Below are 18860 nucleotides of genomic sequence, written 5' to 3'. Positions count from 1 at the left end.
TTTTCCCAGGGGCTCAGGGATCTGGAAAGGGCAAGTGGTGAAGCTGCCAGCACCATTGTGGAAATCTTGGCCTAGAGGAGCCTGAGTCTCTGGTCCCAGACCAGTTTGAGAAGATCTGGTCAGCTCCCAGCCAGTTCCAGAGAGGGCCCATTACATGTCCCAGGAGATATGGGACGCCCTTGGGTGACCTCAAAGCACACCCCTCTGCTCAGGTTACAGCAAAGTCTCTGGAGGGACTGAGTAGTCACCAACACCTCCTTTCTCCTTGGTATCTATTTCCCTCTTGGGGATGAGTGTGTTTGGGGAACGGGGGAGGTGGGGTCAGTGCACAAGGACCAGGACTGGAGAGAAGGGCCGCAGACGTCCCTGTGCCATCTCTTTCTCAGAGCTACGTAGGGACAACTTAAAGAACTGGAAACTCCCCAGTTCAGCCTCTTAGGCTTCCCTACTCCCTCTCTGCCCTTGGCAGTGAGAACAAAGAGGGGAAATTTCAAAGGTGATTTCCAGGTTTCCAGAGCAAACTGAAGAGCTGAGGATTAACTGTCAAGATGTGCAATGTCAGAAGTAGTGGCAGCCCTGAGGGACGTGAAGGAGGCTGGCTTAATGGAGCCTTTGCTCTTTTATCAGAGGATCTCAGGCCTACCTGATGCCGCTGGGGGCCTCAGTGGCGCCCCGGCCAGGGAGTCCTGTGATGTGGCCAGGAACAGAAACTAGAACTCTCGTTCGAGTCACCTGGGCATCCGAGTCACCCTGGCCAAGGACTTCTTCCATCTCTCACCTGGCAAAGGGAGTATGGCAGGGAGATGACCTGTATGGCACCTAGCATGCTTCTGTGAGCTCGTGCCCTCTGAATTATAGATGCCCCCAGCTCCTAGCTTTCTGGGCAAGGGAGGCAGCTGTGTACAGGTCTCGGGGGCACCTGAGTGGCTCAGGCGTTAAGCATCCAACTCTGGATCTCTGCTCAGGTCTTGATCTCAGAGTCATGAGTTCAAGCCCTGCGTTGGGCTCCACACTGGGTGTGAAGCCTACTTAAAACAAAACAAATAAAACAGGCCCAGAAAGTGATGAGCTACCTACCCTTCAGCTCTGCTGATTGAGCCACTTGTTCTGAAGATCCTTTATTTGGGGGGAGTTTCTTCCCTAGTTAGCCTGCCTTACCCTAACCCCCGTGGCATGACGGAGCAAAGGAGAGGGGCACATAAACTGAGAAAGTCGCAAGCACCAGCCATGGTGAAGCTCCATCAGCAATCTGGTTGAGCTGAGGAGTGGGCACAGGCCACACTGGTGCAGGGGTCATCCTGTGCTACTTCCACCTCTATGGCCCCATGCAACCCCCTCTTTCAACCCAAGTCAGGAGGGGCCTGATACTAAAATGGACTCTGTGGGTTGGAGTAGATAGAGATTGGGGATACCCAGGGATCTCCCCAAGGGTGCACAGGGCCCACCCAGTCCTCAAGGGGGATGGGCCAAAGACATCCAGCACGTCATTAAAACCCACCAAACTGATCTTGGGTAAGCCTGAGGGAAGGCAGCATCCAGAATGGTCTTTTGGCACACACCCCCCCCCCCTTCTAATTCTGGGGAGTTGATTTCAGAACTCAATGATAAACTGAATTAAGTGTAATTACAGCTCACTCTGTGGATCTTTCCCAGAAGGGGCAGTGAGTGGTGAGGGAGAGGCGGGTAGTCCCGGACTGGGTCCAAACAGACATTCCCTATCCCTGCTCCCTCGGTTTCTGACAGCTCTCAGGCCACAGGAATAACTGCTCCTCCCTCAGGATTTACAAAGAGCCTTCTGGGGCAGGGGGTGGAGCCTAAGACGACTGGGTCACATGACTGTCGAGGTGGGAACTCAGCACAGCACCAGCAGGGATGTCAGGAAACTGGACACTGGGCACTTAGGACAGGGACTGGAGGAAATCTTCTAAGCCACCGATGCTGAAATAAGACTTTAGTGTGCACAAAGAAAGCTCACATTAGTGACAGAGAAAGGAAGGAGAGTGGGGAAGGCCCAGGAGGGCCCTGGGAAACTGGAGTGTGGACATAAAGGCCTGGGGGCAGAGGAGGAAGCCGGGATGGGAAGGAGGGCTGAGGGGTAGGCCAGGCAGGGAGGCATCATGTTCATTGTCCTGTCGGGGTCAGGGGCAGCGTGGAGGCAGGCTCTTGCTTCATCACACTGGTCCTCCTCTGGCCTCTGTTCTTTGCTTCCTCCTATTCCTTGAGCCCTGTTCACTTCCTGCCTCAGCCAACAGCCGGAGACTGTTGTCTTTCCAGGGGTTGAAGTACTGGGCCTGTGGCAAAGAGAAAAACCGTATGATGGCCCCGGCCCAGGTGGTGCCCACTGTCCTGAAGCTCCCGGACTCTCCAGCATCAGCATCCTTTGCAGGCCTCCTGATGCCAGGTGCTGAGCTACAAGAGTCCTATGGCTCCCAGGGCAGGAGAGGGCACGGCGGGTCAACAGGCTACTTGACCACAGCACATGCGTGCTCTGCCTGGCTTCCCTCTCCTTGTGGCTTGAAGGCCCAGGGCAGTGTGATAGGAAGGTGGGGCCTGCCCCCTGACTTGGCCAGGCCACCAGTCACTTTTCTTTCTCTTCATGACAAACACACTGTTTCCCACCAGAGACTAGTGTGATCTAGTTCCCTGGGGATTGAGGGTGAGGTCTGCTCTCCAGCTTTCTCAGAGACTTGCGAAATCTGAGACCCAAGCCACAGCCTGTGGCCAATGTGTCAGCCCCAAGTCAGAGGTTACAGAAGGAAGGACAAGCAGAAAAAAGTCAGAGGATTGACAATTTGGGAGCCTGAGGAGCATTGGGAGGATGAGTGGAGAAATGCTCATCAGACCCAGCCTGTCTCCGTCAAGGCCTGGGGGCTAGGGGAGGGAAGAGGCCCCCTAAGCCAGAGGGTGCTGCTTGTCAGAGGGATAGAAGCCAGAAGCTTGGCTGCCAGAGCAGGGCTTGGACTGTGCTTAAATCTGTAGGTTCCGGAGTCAGGCCAGATGTGTGCCCTGGTTCTGACACTTACACATTGCCTTCGTGATGGGGCAAGCTATTCAATCTCTCAGTGACTGGTTAGCTTGTCTGTGAAATGGGATTGTAACAATACCTGTCTCATAGAGTAAAGGGGTCATTGTTCAGTATAAGCTATGAGTATTATTACCTAAGAGAGCCCGAGAAAATCAGGGGCATGGAGGTTGTTGCTGCAGGAATTGGAGGGACCAGGGCAGACTGAGAGGGTCCCTCCCAGCAGAGTAGGAGGCCAGCCTCAGGCCTGCGGGACAAGTGGACAGAGGGTAGACAACTGGTGCATCTGGTGCCCCTTCTTGGGGCATTGCTCACCGCTACTACTCCCTAGGGTGAGGTTTTTCTTTGCAATTGCCCAGGAGTTGACCTCTCATCTCCCCCTCACTATTACCCTTGCCCTGGGCATTTGATTTTTTTTTTTAAGATTTTATTTATTTATTTATGAGAGACACACAGAGAGACAGAGAGAGAGAGAGAGAGAGAGAGAGAGAGGGGGGCAGAGACACAGGCAGAGGGAGAAGCAGGCTCCATACAGGAAGTCTGAGGTGGGACTTGATCCCGGGTCTCCGGAATCACACCTTGGGCTGAAGGCGGCACTAAACCGCTGAGCCACCTGGGCTGCCCTGGGCATTTGATTATTGGCAAGAGTGATAAAGGTCCTCTGAGGCATCTCCACTACCCCCCCTCCACCCGCGCTGCCCTCTCCACCCATGGCCAGCCAGAAGCTCAGTAGTTGCAGTGGGGGTGGACATGCTGCTGGCTCTGGTTAGCTGGCCTGACCACTTCCCTCCCCTCCCTAGTCTAGGGGTCAGAGAGGTCACCACCTGGGGCTGGCAGTGAGCCAGCAGCTCCTGCCAGCGGATATAGGTCTGGGCAGCCAGGTCCTTGAGTCTGGTCCAGTGCATGGCTTGGGGACTCTCCCGGATATGGGTGCTGACATGGCGGTCCAACTGCAGGCAGAGCAGCTGCAGATCTCCCTGCAGGGATGGGGTGTGCATGGGGGAGGGTGTATGTGGCATAGACCAGGCCCAGCCACAGCAGGGGAGTAAGGAGAACAAAATCAGAGAAAGAGAGGAATGGATTTGAATGCCTGGTCAGAAGTAGGGCAGGAAAGGGAGGAGCTTGGGTCAGTATCCCTTGGGAATGCCTTGTGGGACACTGGGAAGAGAAGGGAACCTTGCTCCCTCAGCACTTCTTTCACAGCCTCCCATCTCAGCCCCCAGGGATACTCACCCATTGGTCTGGAGTAATATCCTGGCAGCTGACTACCACCCCAGCCAGTGTCAGCAGGCTGTAGCACAGGTAGCAGACCTGGAAAGACCACAGAGAGAGAGGCTCCCCTAACTCCGTCACCTCCAGACACCTTGATCTCAGGCCCAGGGGCCAAGGATGGGGACTCAGCCCACCACTGGGCTCCCAGCGAGTTTCTAGGGAGGTATCCTTATGGAGGGCTGTGGACCCCCTCATTCAGAACCTTCCCTCTGACGGATGATTGTTCTTCCTTCATTCAGAAAAAGAAACCTCTGCCATCCAGAAATCTATACTGTCACTTAGCCCTATCCCAGGAGCCCAGCAGAGAAAGCATTCTGGGGAGAGGGCCCTCTGACTCTGCATGGTGTCTGTGGTCTTGCTCTGTTCCCTGAGGAACCCACGCCAGATGCCACTATTCTCTATGGGGGTACCTGGCCCCTGGGTGCCCAGCTTGCCTGTCGGCAGACCACCACTTGCACAGACAGAGGTGTAGCCCTGTGTGGACAGTCAAAGCATGTTGAGCCAAGAAGGATGGTGAAGAGAGGGGAGACAGGAGACAACTTTGGTTAAGCATCTGCAGGCTTACTCTCCAACTCATACCCTTGTTCATGCCCCCTGGATACTCTGAGGAATACAAACAGGACCCAATTCTATCTGCTCAGGAATAGTTTGATCCCAGAGTGCCCTTGGACTCTGTCGGTACCCATTCTTTTATGGGACATTTATCTCTACCAAGACAAAATTAGGCACAGGGAGGGGAGTGTCCTCAAAGACAGGCATGGCTTCTGATGTGAAAGGCAGCAAGCTCCTGGCACTCTGAACTCCTGTCTGCGGGTATGCCCCTCCTCCACTCAGAAATGCCTGCTGCCTGGTCCCCTTCAGACTCCTCGGTCTGAGATAGAGAGGGTGGCAGGAAACAACCCCACCACTGTGCCCATTGCAGATAACTAGCTCTGAGGCTGAGCTGGGATGGGAGAGGCAAGCTCCAGAGAAGGCAGGCAGGGCTTAAGCATGGTAATAGCAGGGCTGGGGCTCCAAACCAGCCCAAGACTCCCCTGTGCCCCTACTTCCCCTGCCCATATCATCCAGAAACAGCAGCAGCCACTTTGCATGGACCCAGGAGCCTCCTTAGGGCAGGAGCCAGAACCATTTTTGAGGACATCAGACATGGTATTATGGAGTACTGTCTTCTCAAACTCAAAATACCATGGTGTAAAATCTTGAGAAGGGAAGTCACCTGCCCTCCCCCCAGCAGCACTTGTCTTACTCAGGACCCAGCCTGTTCACAACAGCTGAGGCCCACAGGGGGCCTGACCTCATAATCCTGCTGGGACCGGCAACACCACACACTGCAGGGAGGGAGAAGACAGTGTGGAAAGCCAAGGGGACCACGGGTGTGCCTTCAAGCAGTGCTGCCCCCAGGTTGGGGAAGATCCAGTCTCTGAGCCAGCTGCACCTGCCAGGTCCTGCAGCTGCCTATGCCTGAATCCCCCAGCTGGGCTGGCTTGTCAGTGAGCTGGCCTGCTGGCAAGCTGCTGCTTCCCACAGGCTCCCCTTCCCCAGCCTGGCTTTGCCTTAACGAGGTCCACAGCATTCAGAACTCCTTCTAACTCTGCAGTCCTGGCAAAAGGCTCATGCCACCCCCACCGCCCCCATAAAGCAGGCACAGGCCTGTGTGCCAGACACTGTCCCTTGACTAAGACACAGCCACAAATCCTTAGACATTAGAAAGAGATACTTCACTTCAGGAAGGCAGTCATTTGGTCAACAAATAGTGCATCTCAGCTTCCCCAGAGACCAAAAAGAAAGGGTCCTTCTAGGATTTTTTGGTGGGGGAGGGAGTGGTATACAGCTCAGAAGGCTTCAAGGAGGAAGTTGACTAAGCCTAGCCAGGCCTCAAAGGAACAGTAGGATCTGAGGTGAAGATGGCCCTGTGGGAATGGGGGCAGGGCCAAGATTACAACACCAGACAGATCCTCTGCTGATGCAAGAAATCGAGGCAGGGCACTTTGGAGGACCAACTACCAGGTAGCTGGCTCAGCTGGGGGTGAGGGGATACCTGAAGGACTGGGCTGGCACCAGAGGGCTTGGACAGTGGGCAGTGGAAGTCATTCAAGGCTCTTGAACAGGGTGGCTGGGTTGTGGGGGACAGACTGCCCCCCTTCCCCCACCAGGAGGAGGCACTAGAATCAGTTGGGATGGAATACCACCAGAGTGCAAATGTGGCTGTGTCTGACAGGATTCTAGGACATCCTTCATCTTTTCTTTTCTCTAAGGTTATTTCTCTACAATGTGCGTGCTTTACTCCTATAATCCGAATACAATTTAAGCTTTTTACAGTTAATTTTAAATCAGAGAATACCAGTTATAACTGACTGAGCCTACTGGGTTTGGGGTGGGTGTGGAGGCAAAGGAGAGAGACATGACCCTGAAAAAGGCAGTGCTCTTGCTCTTAGGACCCAGGCTCATCTTTGAAAGGGCACCAAGCAAACTGCTAGTGAGAGGCCGCAGGAGAAGCCAAAGAAAATACCCAGGGGCCGCAGAGCCATTGGTGGGTTAGAGGAAGGTGGGGAAAGGCTCCAGAGAGATCTCGGCATGTCAGAGGCCCCTGTGCTGTATACAAAGCCTGGGCCTGAAAGGGACCTCAGAGCCACCCTGGGACTGGTACCGAGGCCAGTCTCTGTCCCTGGGGGCTCTCAGGCCCCCACCCCCAGCCCAGCAGAATCTATCTTCCTAGAAGGGAGGCGTGGTGAGGGTGAGCCCAGGATCTGAGCAATGCCCTGGAGGAAAATTTGTGCAGTGGGGATTTACTGAGAGAAAAAAAAGCAGCCTGGACGAAGGACTAGCGTGTGCGGGTTTCACAACTTCATTCCTACGCTGATTCCCATCACTGAATCCAGGGGGGAAATCCCAGGAAAACTACTCTGAATGTGTGTTTTTTTTGGGGGTGGACAGGGCGGGAGTATCAAGAAGGAAATGTTAGTTCTGTGAACCACATTTTATAAGCTGTATTTCCCAAAGGGGTAAGGAAATCTTGCCCACTACCTGCAAGGAGGGCAGAATGCATTTTTCCTCACCCCCAAGAGTGATCCCTGGGGTTGGGGAGACCCTTTAAAAAGGAAGACTTTGATTCAACTTAACAGGATACAGTTCCACTTGTGCAGAGAAATCACCACAAAGACAGCAGTCTTTGTAATAGCACTTCTAGGCAGGGTGGGGGGGGTGATTAAGTTTCATACTATATGGGAAGTGCCCAGCCCACATGGTCCTCTCCCTTCCCCTAGACCCATGGCCCCAGCGCATTAAGGAGAGGTAAGAGAGCATCTGCTCCCACCCAGACAACTGGACAGACAGATGGGGGGCACTGGGTGCACAAGGCTCCTTTGAACCCCCAGACTCCGGCATTGGGTTCAGACACGTCCCGCTCCTTGCCCTGTTCTGTGAAGGTCCGAGGGGCAGACATCAGCATAACCTGGGGCTCTGGCCAGGAGGGGCTGTGCCCAAGCCTCCATCCTCCAAGGGAGGTAGGCCCTGAGCACCAGCAGCAGTGGGGAGAGCAGGCCCTTCCCAGGGGCCACGAAGTAAACCGCCAGGTGTGGGAGCTGCGTTTCCTGTTCCAGTTGCGCTGTGGCCAGCTCCTGAACTTAGCAAGCCCGGTCCTGTCCTGGCTGGCACCACGGAGACACGGGGCTCTGTCTTCCCTCTCAAGACAGGGAAGGGAAGCTGGGCAGAGGCCATGCTGCAGTTGGTACACCAGAGGTCCAAGTCCCCTGCTGGCACCCGTTTTCTCCACAGCTGGAAGTCCAAGGAGGCCCTTTCCTCAGCAGGAGGCACCTTCCAAGCTTCCAAGTCCCTAGGGGCATGTGTGTAGGGAGGGGGTAGAAGTCACTGTGGCTTCAGGGTGAGAGAGCAGTGCAGAGACACTCCTTGGGGTTGGGGGGTTGCCATGCATCTCTGGCCTTCAGGATCTTGTCTGAGAAGTGGGCCCCCACGGGCGCCAGCTACCCAGCTCCTCCCCCGACTGGGTGTAAACAGAGGCTGGGAAGCCCCTACGGAACTCGGAGGGAGCCTGGGAAACCTCAGTCAGCAAACTGGGGAAAGGCAGAGTCGGAGGGCAAGGAGCGGGACGTGTCTGAACCCAATGCTGACAAGATGAGACCGTCGGTTTGTCCCCACCCCCACCAGCTTTCATTTTCTGGGTTTCTCCCCAGAGTGTGGCAAGCCAACTTTTCTGAGAAGTTCTGTACAGGATGCCTCCTTCCTGGCTCTAGAGCCTTAAAGCCCTGCCCTCCCCCTGGGGAAGGACAACAAGGATGAGAGATAGGACTTGTCACCCTCTGAGGCAGAGAGGAGGAGGGGAAGGCCAGTGTCTCCTTTTCCCGGACTAGTTAGTGCTGACCCCAGGAACCAAGGGCCAAGGCTCCGTCATAGGACAGAAGGGAAAAAGGGTGAACATTTCCCAGGAACTCCATCTTTTAGAAAACTCCCCTCTAGCTAATACCAAAGAATTAGTCCTAGGCCCGGGTTATTTACATGAAAAAAGAGCAGAAAAAAGGAGGCAGAGATCTCCCAGGAAGTCACTCCTTCTGGTGAGAGCACCAGAGTTTCTCCCACCTCAGGTCATGACCAAGAATCCAGGCTGGCCCCAGGCAAGCCTCCAAACCAAGCCCTTTCCCTGGAGGCTGCCAGGTGGGGTGGCCATCACGTGGGAGCAGGTCCAGTCAGGCTCTGGGGCAGCTGTGGGGAGGGGGGGCAGGGGGCGGGAGACAGAATAAAGGCTGACTCAGAACACCTGCTGGGGAAAACCAAGACTCACCAAAGGACATGGCCCTCGAGGCCTGGCTGCTGGGGCCAAGGGGCTCTGGCTCAAGAAACGGGCCCTGAAGGCCTAGGGTGCCAGCTCCCTGCCTGGGACACCAAGACCCCAGAGCAGTTTCCTCTGCTTTCACCTCTCCATGCTCAAGGGCCCTAGGGGGTGGCTGGCCTGGGGGAACTGCTTTCAACCTAATCTGGCTGGGATTCCCTCAGCCCTGTCCCAAGGGCCTCACGATGGAGCCCAGGGTCAAAATTCTGCATAGGTCCCATCACTGCCACATGTGCGTCCACTCGGGTTTTGTTCTGTCAGACACAGATGCATGCACACATGCTGAAGATCAACTCTAGGAGCAACCTAGTCCCGGAAAGACCGAAACAGCACTGGTCTAGTTTGTCTACCTTGGTATGTTTCAGACCCAAGGCCAGAGCTAGGCCTCCATGAATTCTTTTTCTTTTTTAAAAAAAACCTAATTTAAACCTACAGTGCCTCTTCACAGTACCCTGACCCAGCAGGGCTCCCAGAGAGGCCTGATGGTTCTCATTTTGAACAGATGTGGAGGCTAAGCTTGGAGAGGTCCCCTGACTCATGACCATCTCCAGTGAGAGTTAGGTCTGAAGCAGATGTCTATCCTCTCTCCCTAAGGCTGAACAAGTTCTGTGTATTTTCCACAAACGGGATTGAACTGGAGGCAATCCTTTTCAGAAGGAACAAGCTCCCGTTGCACTGCACGACAGGGGCCCAAGGGCCTATTAGCTGGCAGGATGGGGAGAAGATGAGGCTGTACCCATAGGATGGGGAGTGGGGCCCCAAACCTAGGCCCTAAGGCCATGTGGTAGGTACTCTACCCCAGGAGGGGCAAATAACAACAATAATAATCAGTAATGAGTAATCCCAAGGTAGGACTACTTGGAGGCCCCAGGCCAGGAGCCTCCCTCTGGTGAGAGAGGCAAGCCTTATCCAGCTGCTATGTCCACTAGAACAAAACATGAGAGGGGATGTGTTTTTCTAGGTGAACTCTGTCTGGACCCATCCTGGAGTGTGGCACCTGCTATCATCTCTAGGATGCTATTTCTTCACAGTGCCCACAAGTATCCCTTGCTCATGCTGCTACTGCTCCGAGGTTACTCCCTGACCTTGGCTTGGGCCAGCAGAAGGATGTGCCCAAAGGACAGCAGAGTTCAGAAGAGACTCTGATCAGGATGGGTCATGGGTTGTAAGTCTTCACAAGAAGGAGATGACAAAGATGTGTGACTGGTAATTAGGAAATGAGATGGTGACATAAAGCCACTCCCTAGCCCAGGGTCCCTGAAGGCACAGAGTAGAGGCCGGAGAGCAGATGTCACAGGCAGGGCCTGCCACGCTTACCCTCCAGCTTCCAAGGCCAGGCACTTAATTCTGTAAATGAAAGTGCCAAAAAAAAAAAAAAAAAAAAGAAAGAAAGAAAGAAAAAGAAAGTGCCCATGTGGGCACAAGGGTGGGTAGAGCCCTAAATATGGAGTAGTGATGAGGCCAAGTGAGGGTGATGAGAGACAGGCGACAGGCTGGCAGAGTCTGCATGGGAGTAGGACTTCTAGCTTAGCCACTGCCTGCAAGGCAGGCTCTCGGGTCCCAGCCAGGCAACCAGGCACACAGTGTCTACTGAGACTGCTGAGGGACCTTGGGGGACCCCTGCATGGGCCTGCCTAGTCCCATTCCTCAGAAGGTGAGCCTCTTACCTTTACTTCCAGATGCCCAGAGAAAGTGAGTTCAAGGATTCCAGACCCTGAACTCCAGACAGACACAGGAATTCTCTTATAAGCTTTATCCCAATATTGGGATGGACCCTGAGCAGCCCTGGGCCCTGTTCTTGGTACTGAGGATGAGGGAGGCCCCGGCAGAGTGGAGTGGGGATGATGGAGAGATGGAGCTGGGACAAAAGCAGGAAGGCTGAGAGGTTTTAGTTCTGTGGATCTGCTGCAGGGAGATTATCTCAGAGCATCTGACCCATTCCTGTGCCTGTGAGGGGCCTTAGGCAAGCCTTTGCTAGAGGGTTCCCACCCAGACCACCCTTCCTTTCTGGCTTCCTGGTGGCCATGGGGGGTAGGGGAGATGACAAGCAGGGATGGGCTGGCTCTTCCTGCTCCTCCAGCTGGGGACTAGAGACCCTGACCCCAGGGGGATGTGGACCGGAAACCCAGCTTTGCCTACTACCCAGAGAGAGACAAGATTCTCAGTGCACATGTTTGAGAATTTAGGACTGGCTATGCACGAGCACATCAGTATGTGGGTGCTTGTGCTGGATGGAGCCACTGAAACCTGCCAGGGTGTTGGCATGGGCATCCTCCAGGGGCTAGAGTGCCTGTGAGAGCAGTGGCTTCCTCAAAAGCTATTTCCTCAAAAGCAATGGCTTCTTCTCTTTCTTATCTTTCTCACTCAGTGAATTGCCTCCTGGTGTGCTGGCATGGGAGGAGTCTGGAAAGCACTGCCCTTTATCCGCCCCCCTCCCTTGATTCTATTTATTCATGAGAGACACAGAGAGAGGCAGAGACACAGGCTAGGGGAGAAGCAGGCTCCCTGCAAGGAGGCTGATGCAGGACTCGATCCCAGATCCCGGGATCATGCCCTGAGCCAAAGGCAGACACTCAACTGCTGAGCCACCGAGGTGTCCCAGAAGCACTGCCCTCCTTATAATACCTCCCATGGATATTGGAGAGTAGGGCCATTGCCCATGGCTGCAGACCAAGCTATGGGCATCTAAGGCTTCTGGGTACCTAGGATCCTGCCCCCTCCTTTGTCAGAGTGTCCCATCCTTCAATTCCCTACACTTCATGGTAGTGATTTCAACCTTGACTCTAGGGGAAGACACATGATCTGGGCAGGCCAGTGTATACCTGCCTATTTGATTGGCTTACAGATGAGGATATGATCCAAGCCAAGCCAATGAGACTCAACTCTGGGATTCTGGTTAGGACTCCAGGATAGAAGCTCTTTTTCCCCCTCTGGCTAGGGCTCTTGGGGAAAGGACTTAAACCTGGAGTTTCTCAGGACCAGCAAGGAAAGCCTTCCTGGGAATGCAACATAGGGCAGAGCCAAGAGACGCAGAGAGAAACACTGAGGTTTCATGACACTGCTCAGCTCCTGGTCCAGCTGAGCCTGATAAGCTGTTCTAGGACCTTCCAGTATATGTTTCTGTGTTTCTGTTACTACAGAGTCCTGGCAAAGGCAGGGGAGAAGGGACAGAAAAGGTAGTGAGAAGAGCAGTTGAGAAGGTCATGGCTTGCCTGGCAACTGCTCCTCCAACCAAGGAGGTGAGTAGGGGACCTCACACACCTTTCCTGGTCCCCCTTAGGGGCATGATGGGAGCTGAGGTCTCCCCACCCCCCGCAGTGTTTAGACTTAGCACTTAGATGGCACTGTCCCTTAGAAGGTATGGCCTGGGAGAAGAGATAAGGTGGGCAGGGCTAGGTGCTGGGGAGGTGGGCAAGGGTCCCTCCCAAAGGCTGCACCTGCCAGGGCACTTATTTCATTGGGAGCAGTGTATGCAGGTGAGATAGACCCTGGACCCGACCCTCGAAGGTGATTCTGTTTAGGTGTGTGAAGCAATGTGTGGACAGGCCATAGGTCAAGTGAACAGACGATAAGGACCACGGGAATCCAAGGACTGGGGAGACAAGCCAGGCGTTGCCAGGATGAAGGAACAGCAGGAGCAAAAAGAATGGAAGCCTGACATTTCACATTTCCTATGATTTCTGGGAATGATGTCCACTGCCTGGAATTAAGTGGTATGGTCTGACGTGCAGGAGAAAAGCTGTGGGGATGAAGTAGGGTCCACTGACAGAGGAGTTGGATGTGATGTACAGGCACTTAGGATTGCCTTTCCCTAAGTAAGAATTGTCCAGGAGGGCTTGAAAAACGAAGAGATGGAGTAGAGTATCAGGTCCAGACAGTGTCAGTGTCAGGTGAGTCACTCTGCATGGAGTAAGGGCTGTGCCTGGGGACGGTTACCCCCAAGAGTCCCAAGAGGAGGACTGGGCCCGGAGCAGAGAGCAGGCTTGGAAGTTGCCTAGAGAATCCAAGCCTGCCCTCCCCGGCTTCACTCTGTCACTTTAAGCCCTGCTTGCACACTTGCAAAGAAGCCAGACTTCTTGGGACCCGAACAAAGCTGGTCTGGGCCCAGGCCCCACGTGGCCCTCAGCTGCTCAGAGATACCCATTCTGAAGAGGCTCAGCGGCCTCCTAGGTGGGTGTGACCCACTGCTGGTGCAGGGAGCTCCCCTCAGGGCCAGCTTCCCAGACACCATCTCTTTGAGGTTTATTTCAAGAGATATTTGATGTTCCCCATTTTGGAGGAAGTATAGAGGAACCAAACACAGACTAGGCAAGGAGGAACTCAGGATTCCTGAAGATCTATTTTCTGTTTCTTAAAGTCAGTTCATTTCTTCCCAACCCACCTAATCTTGCCCTGACCAGTTTTATCATCTATCTATCTATCATCTATATTTTTTATTTATTTATTTATTTATTTATTTATTTATTTATTTATTTATTTACTCACTCACTCTGACCAAGTTTTACAACCCTGTGGGCAGGATTCTCCCTAAGGTGCAGGAACTAAGGACAGGCACTTGCAGGTAAGAAGGCAGAGAGTAGTATGGAGAGAGGGAGAGGCTCCCTCTCCACCTGTGCTTCTGGGTGACACAGGGTGAGGGGCCTGCGCTCTAGCCGAGCCTGAGGGAGTATGTCCCTTTGCTGGTGTTGAGTGCCAGCGGGAGAGTGGAGGCAGGCACAGAGCTGCCAGGCCCTAGGGGCACCCCTCCCCTGCCCACTCTCCCCAACCTCCCAGACCACACCCCAGGCACTCTGGGGCTCTTGGCAGGGTCAGCAGACACAGGGACAGGCCAGCTGCAGTCATGGCAGGAACAAAAGCAGTCAAACTTGTTTGTCAACTCTATGAACACGAGGGCACACCACAAAGATATACACAAATATACACAACACATATGCACACAGACATACATGCATGCAGCTAGGCATGTGCGCGTGCACAAGTGTGCATACGCACACACATACACAGTGTTGGCAGGCCCACACCCTCTGCAGAGATGTGCAGAGACTCAGGAGTGAGCGCAAAGGAGTTTGTGAAGCAGGGCAGAGTTTGTTTACCCCAGTGTATCACTCAAGCATAAAGCACTTACCCGCCCCCACATAAAAATCAACTCTTTATACACGCCACTACACAACCATCCCCAAGGCTTCTCCAGTACACAAGCCATCCCCAAGGCTTGGAAGCACAGAGCTGGACAGCATGCGGTGTGCACGGTGAGGAAGCTGACTGGAGCCACCTGTGGTCCCCAGGCTCCATCTGGTTAGTGAGGCCTCCTGCAGCTGGCCCCGGGGGAATAGGGACTATCACAGATGCAGAACCCTCAGTGGGCCCCATGCCCATGCTGCCTGTCCCATGAGGACATTCATCAGGCTGCTGGAAGACATGCCAATGAAGACAAGGAGCCATGAACCCAGCTCCCAGTGCCTCGATGCAGCCCCAACTCTGGGACTTCCCCCTTTGTGGAGATCCATTTTCTTCCCACATGACACTCAACTTCCTCAAAGTTCCCAAATTTAACCAAACTGGGGAAAAACTTACATCCTACCATAAAGATCCTTGTTCTGTAGATCTTACCAATCCCCGGGAGAAAAAAATGGAACAAAAAAATTCCTTCACTACAGTAAAAGGCCTGGGGAAAAGCAAGAAACAACAGGAAAGTGTGGTAAATAGAAACAGAACATACAATGGCAGGTCTAACAAAGACCAAAACATCAAGAATCTCAATAAACGTTAATAGGCCAACACTCTGAGATTGGGAAAAATCTACTAGCCAAAATCTGGCCCAAGACAGTTCATTCCAGTCACCGAAAAGGAAACTCCTGGCTCTGGGTTGGAAGCCTGAGAGGGGCGCTTTGTGGAGATGGTACCAAATTGATCCTAGTTACTCAGTTGTCTGCAGGGTGGTCAAGAGGTCAAGCTCACACAAGGGGGCCTGGGAGAGCACTGGTCTCTGACAGAATTGGACCCAAGGACCCAAGGGAAACACTGGGAGGCCCACTGTCTAGAGTTACCTCCTGCATTAAAATATCCTCTCCACTTCTCTCTCACCTCACTCTGACTTCCATGTTTATTCTCCTCTGGGACAGCCCCACCAAGGGGCGAGCAACCATTTCTTTAACAAAAGCACTTGAAAATGCTGAAAGTATTCTCATCATCGGGCTAGGAAGCAGAATCTTACATTCTATGCCTCGATTTGCCAGGACACTTTGTGCTCTGACTCACCTCTCTCTGAACAGCCCATTCAGGCTGCCCGCTCAGCCTCCCCTCCAGCCTCCCTGCAGTGCTGCTACAGGACCAGGTTGCTGTTTTTGTTGTCCTTGGCTGTTAGCTTTCCCAGGCAGGAATCTCACCAGCTTATAATTACAATGTGCTGTGATTGGTTTTCTTATAAGCGGGTAGCACTTCCGAAGTCAAGGACCTCCAACACAAGACGTGCAGGCTATAAACCCTTGTGGACTTAATGAAACAAGGACTTTAAAAGACAAGGGGGCTGACGGGTAGAGGCCCATTAGAGGGCAAGCAGTGGGAGAGGTCTCCGGAAATGAGGTAGGAGAGTGGACGGCCAGATGGGGTGGAAGAAGAGAGTTCAGAGAGGAAAAGAGGAACTCAAATTGCATTCATTCATTCACTCATCCAGTGACAAATATATGGTGGCTGTGGAGAGAGCGCCCCCCCCCCCCCTGCTGTGCCCATAGTTTAACTGAGGAGACCCACCCATCAAGGGTCAACTGCAAAGCCACAGGATCAGTGAGGAGAGACAGGCAGGCCCTGGGCACCAGGCAGCAGCTCACTTGCCCAACCCCAAGGGAGGGCAGGCCAGGGAGGGGAAGAAGGCTGGGAGCTTCCTAAGAGGGAGGAGATTGGGCTATGCATCACACACACACACACACACACACACACACACACACACACCCGCCCTGGGGCAAAGAAGATAGGGAGAGCAGGGGGAGGGGAGCCTGGCAGAAGTGTTTATCTACAGGGCTGGAGGAGGGCTGTCACCCAGCCTCTCACAGGAAATCTCCCAGACAGGGTGAGTAGGGCCTGGGGGATGGGGCTCAGCCCGGCAGCCCCCAGGGCTGGGAAAGCCCTATGTCCCCTGCAGGCTGGGTTGCCTCAGGCCAAGCTCGCTCTGGCCTTAGTTTCCCCACTACCCCTGGAGAGAAGGAAGACAAAGACTCTGTGAGCACTAGGGATGAAAGGCTCAGCCCAGGCCCAGACCACCACTCCCTGTAAAACTGGGCGGGTGACGCCGCTGCTCTTTCTGGCTGGTGAGTAGCCTGATCATCTTTGAAGATGAAACATGCTGGGGCCTAATGAGGAGTCAGTTGGCCAAGGTGGGAGCAGGGCAGGGCTGGGCTGTGGGAGCCCTGCACCTGCCCCACCTGATCAGCACCCCAGGGGGACAGAACGCTTCCCATTTCTGTGCAGGGCCCCCTCCACTGCACCAGCCTCGCCTCCTCCCCTTCCAGGCCAGTGCTCCTTCTCCTCCCCTGCTCCTGGCTACCTCCCTGTCAGGCATCCCTCAGTCCTAGGGGGGCTGGAGCTACAGCAAAGGCCTTGGAGGACTGCCTTGGCCTCAAGATGCCCCCTTCACTGCCCTGGGCTGGGCCAATACCCCTGCTTTTGGGGACACCCTGCTGAGACACACAGGGCACTTCCATTATCATAGCTGACCAGGGGCAAAGGCTTCCTTTACACACAGGAGAACAGTGCTCAATATAAAGGACGCCCTCAGGCCACTTACTCCCTTCCCTGGTTGCTAAAGAGACATTTGCTACCAGATGGGCTCCAAAAAGCAAGGAGCCAAGTGGAAGCCTCCATCCTGGTGGTCACAGCTGTGCTGAGTGAGGTCACAGGAGTGGCCTCCAAAGTGTGTGAAGTGCACACTCTTAACTGGGTAGATCAGATATAGGCCTCTTTTCTGCTACCACTCCCCTGCTTTCTCTCTTCTTTTTTCTTCCCTCAGCCTTGCCTGGGGCCTGCCTGCTTGTGTCCTGCTTAGACAGACCCTTCCCACCCATGAGCTGACCCCACTGCTTTTGCAAGGCCCTGGAACATCCAAACACATTTGCCACAAACAGCTCATTTCCCAGGAAATCGTTGGGAGATGAGAACGGGGCGTGCACACAGCTCATGCTCTCCTGGGAGGCAGGCGGCAGGCTCATAAATGCACTAATATTAAGCACAGACTCAAAGATAACCTTACCTCCATGTTCCAGGAGAGGAGCATACACCTGGGATTATCATATCTTCTTAATGGTTCATTTGTGTTCATTAAGTAAATTAATTCATTTATCTGATTTGCAGAGCGAATGCCCAAAGGGTGGACTTCTGGATCGTCAACATCCAACCTCCAAGTGAGCTTTTGGAATTACTACTTTCTTAAATTAGAAAGATCTTTATCTCCATTCCTCGTCCTTGAGGCCCCGGGGATAGGGGAGCTCATAGAGATCCACACAACCCCACCCTCCCCACCTCCCAGAGCCAGGCTTGGGGATCCCACTTTGAAGCCCCCTATGCTCCCATACCACGGCCCCTGGTTGAACCTGGGAGGGCAGCCTGGGTGGCTCAGTGGTTTAGCGCTGCCTTCAGCCCAGGTTGTGGTCCTGGAGACCTGGGATCGAGTCCCACGTCGGGCTCCCTGCATGGAGCCTGCTTCTCCCTCTGCCTGTGTCTCTGCCTCTCTCTCTCTCCCCACCCCTCTCTCATGAATAAATAAATAAAATCTTTTTTTTTTTTTAAGATTTTTATTTATTTATTCATGAGAGACAGAGAGAGAGAGAGAGAGAGAGAGAGAGAGAGAGGCAGAGACACAGGCAGAGGGAGAAGCAGGCTCCATGCACCGGGAGCCCGACGTGGGACTCGATCCCGAGTCTCCAGGATCGCGCCCTGGGCCAAAGGCAGGCGCCAAACCGCTGCGCCACCCAGGGATCCCAATAAATAAAATCTTAAAAAAAAAAAAAAAAAGGAAGAACCTGGGAAAGGCCAAGGACTCAGCCTTAGTGGCGCAGTAGGAGACGCCCAGCTCCACTTCCCTCACCAGCATTTCAGCTCCCACATCCTCTCTAACCTAAGACTAATGGAGCACCCCATGCTAACACATCCCTACTGGACTATAGAAGATGCAGCAAAACCCAGGGGCAGGCCAGGGGGTTAAGGGGCTGCGACATGCATGCCTGTGCACACAGCGCCCCACTCCACCTGTGAGAGGGGTGCAAGCGAGGGTACTAATTACAGGCTATGCGGAGATGGTGAGCACCTCCTCTCACCAGAGGGAGGCAGCTTGCTGGAATTTTAAGGCCCTAGGCTTTCAGGAAGCCTGGCAGCAATAAGGCCCTACATACAGGTTGTGCAGTGTGGATGGCCCTGCCTTCCTGGCCACCTGGTGGTGCCATACCCTGGTTGAGGAGGGCAGGCACGAGGTGCTCACCTTGTGGTCTAGTTCCGCACTGGCTTTTGGCTGTTGCTCCCGGCAGGGTGGCAAGGTCTCAGAGCCCAGATACTGCCTGAGGGACGATGGCTTCATGAGGGTCAGGAGCTGGCTGAGTGAAGACAGCTGGGGAGGAGAAGAGAGGCTGTCACACAGAGGGTGCTTGGGACACTTGGGGACTCAGTCAGCACCAGCAGGTCAGAGCCTGGGCTCTGGAGCCAGACCACCAGCTTCCATGACCTGGCTCCACCTCTCAC

The 18860-nt window shown here is 54.1% G+C and overlaps 1 protein-coding gene across 11 annotated transcripts in view; it reads right to left on the bottom strand.

Annotated features, from left to right (window-relative positions):
* Positions 1–1936: 1936 nt before the first annotated feature.
* Positions 1937–18860, bottom strand: part of FAM178B (family with sequence similarity 178 member B) — a 109564-nt gene continuing 92640 nt past the window's right edge. For 9 of the 11 annotated variants that reach the window (XM_025464796.3, XM_025464801.3, XM_025464804.3 and 6 more), the window contains 4 exons: positions 18604–18729; positions 4256–4333; positions 3847–3999; positions 1937–2291 (listed from right to left, as the gene is read on the bottom strand). In XM_025464796.3, coding sequence (XP_025320581.3) covers positions 2172–2291; positions 3847–3999; positions 4256–4333; positions 18604–18729 — 477 coding nt within the window. In that variant the 3' untranslated portion in view covers positions 1937–2171. The remainder of the gene's footprint in view (positions 2292–3846; positions 4000–4255; positions 4334–18603; positions 18730–18860) is intronic. The other 2 variants (XM_025464799.3, XM_025464803.3) reach the window with 2 other exon arrangements.

This window comes from Canis lupus, chromosome 10, assembly GCF_003254725.2.
Source record: "Canis lupus dingo isolate Sandy chromosome 10, ASM325472v2, whole genome shotgun sequence".
Taxonomy (NCBI): domain Eukaryota; kingdom Metazoa; phylum Chordata; class Mammalia; order Carnivora; family Canidae; genus Canis; species Canis lupus.
The sequence above is the reverse complement of the archived record's forward strand: the minus strand, read 5'-3'. Positions and strand labels throughout refer to the sequence as shown.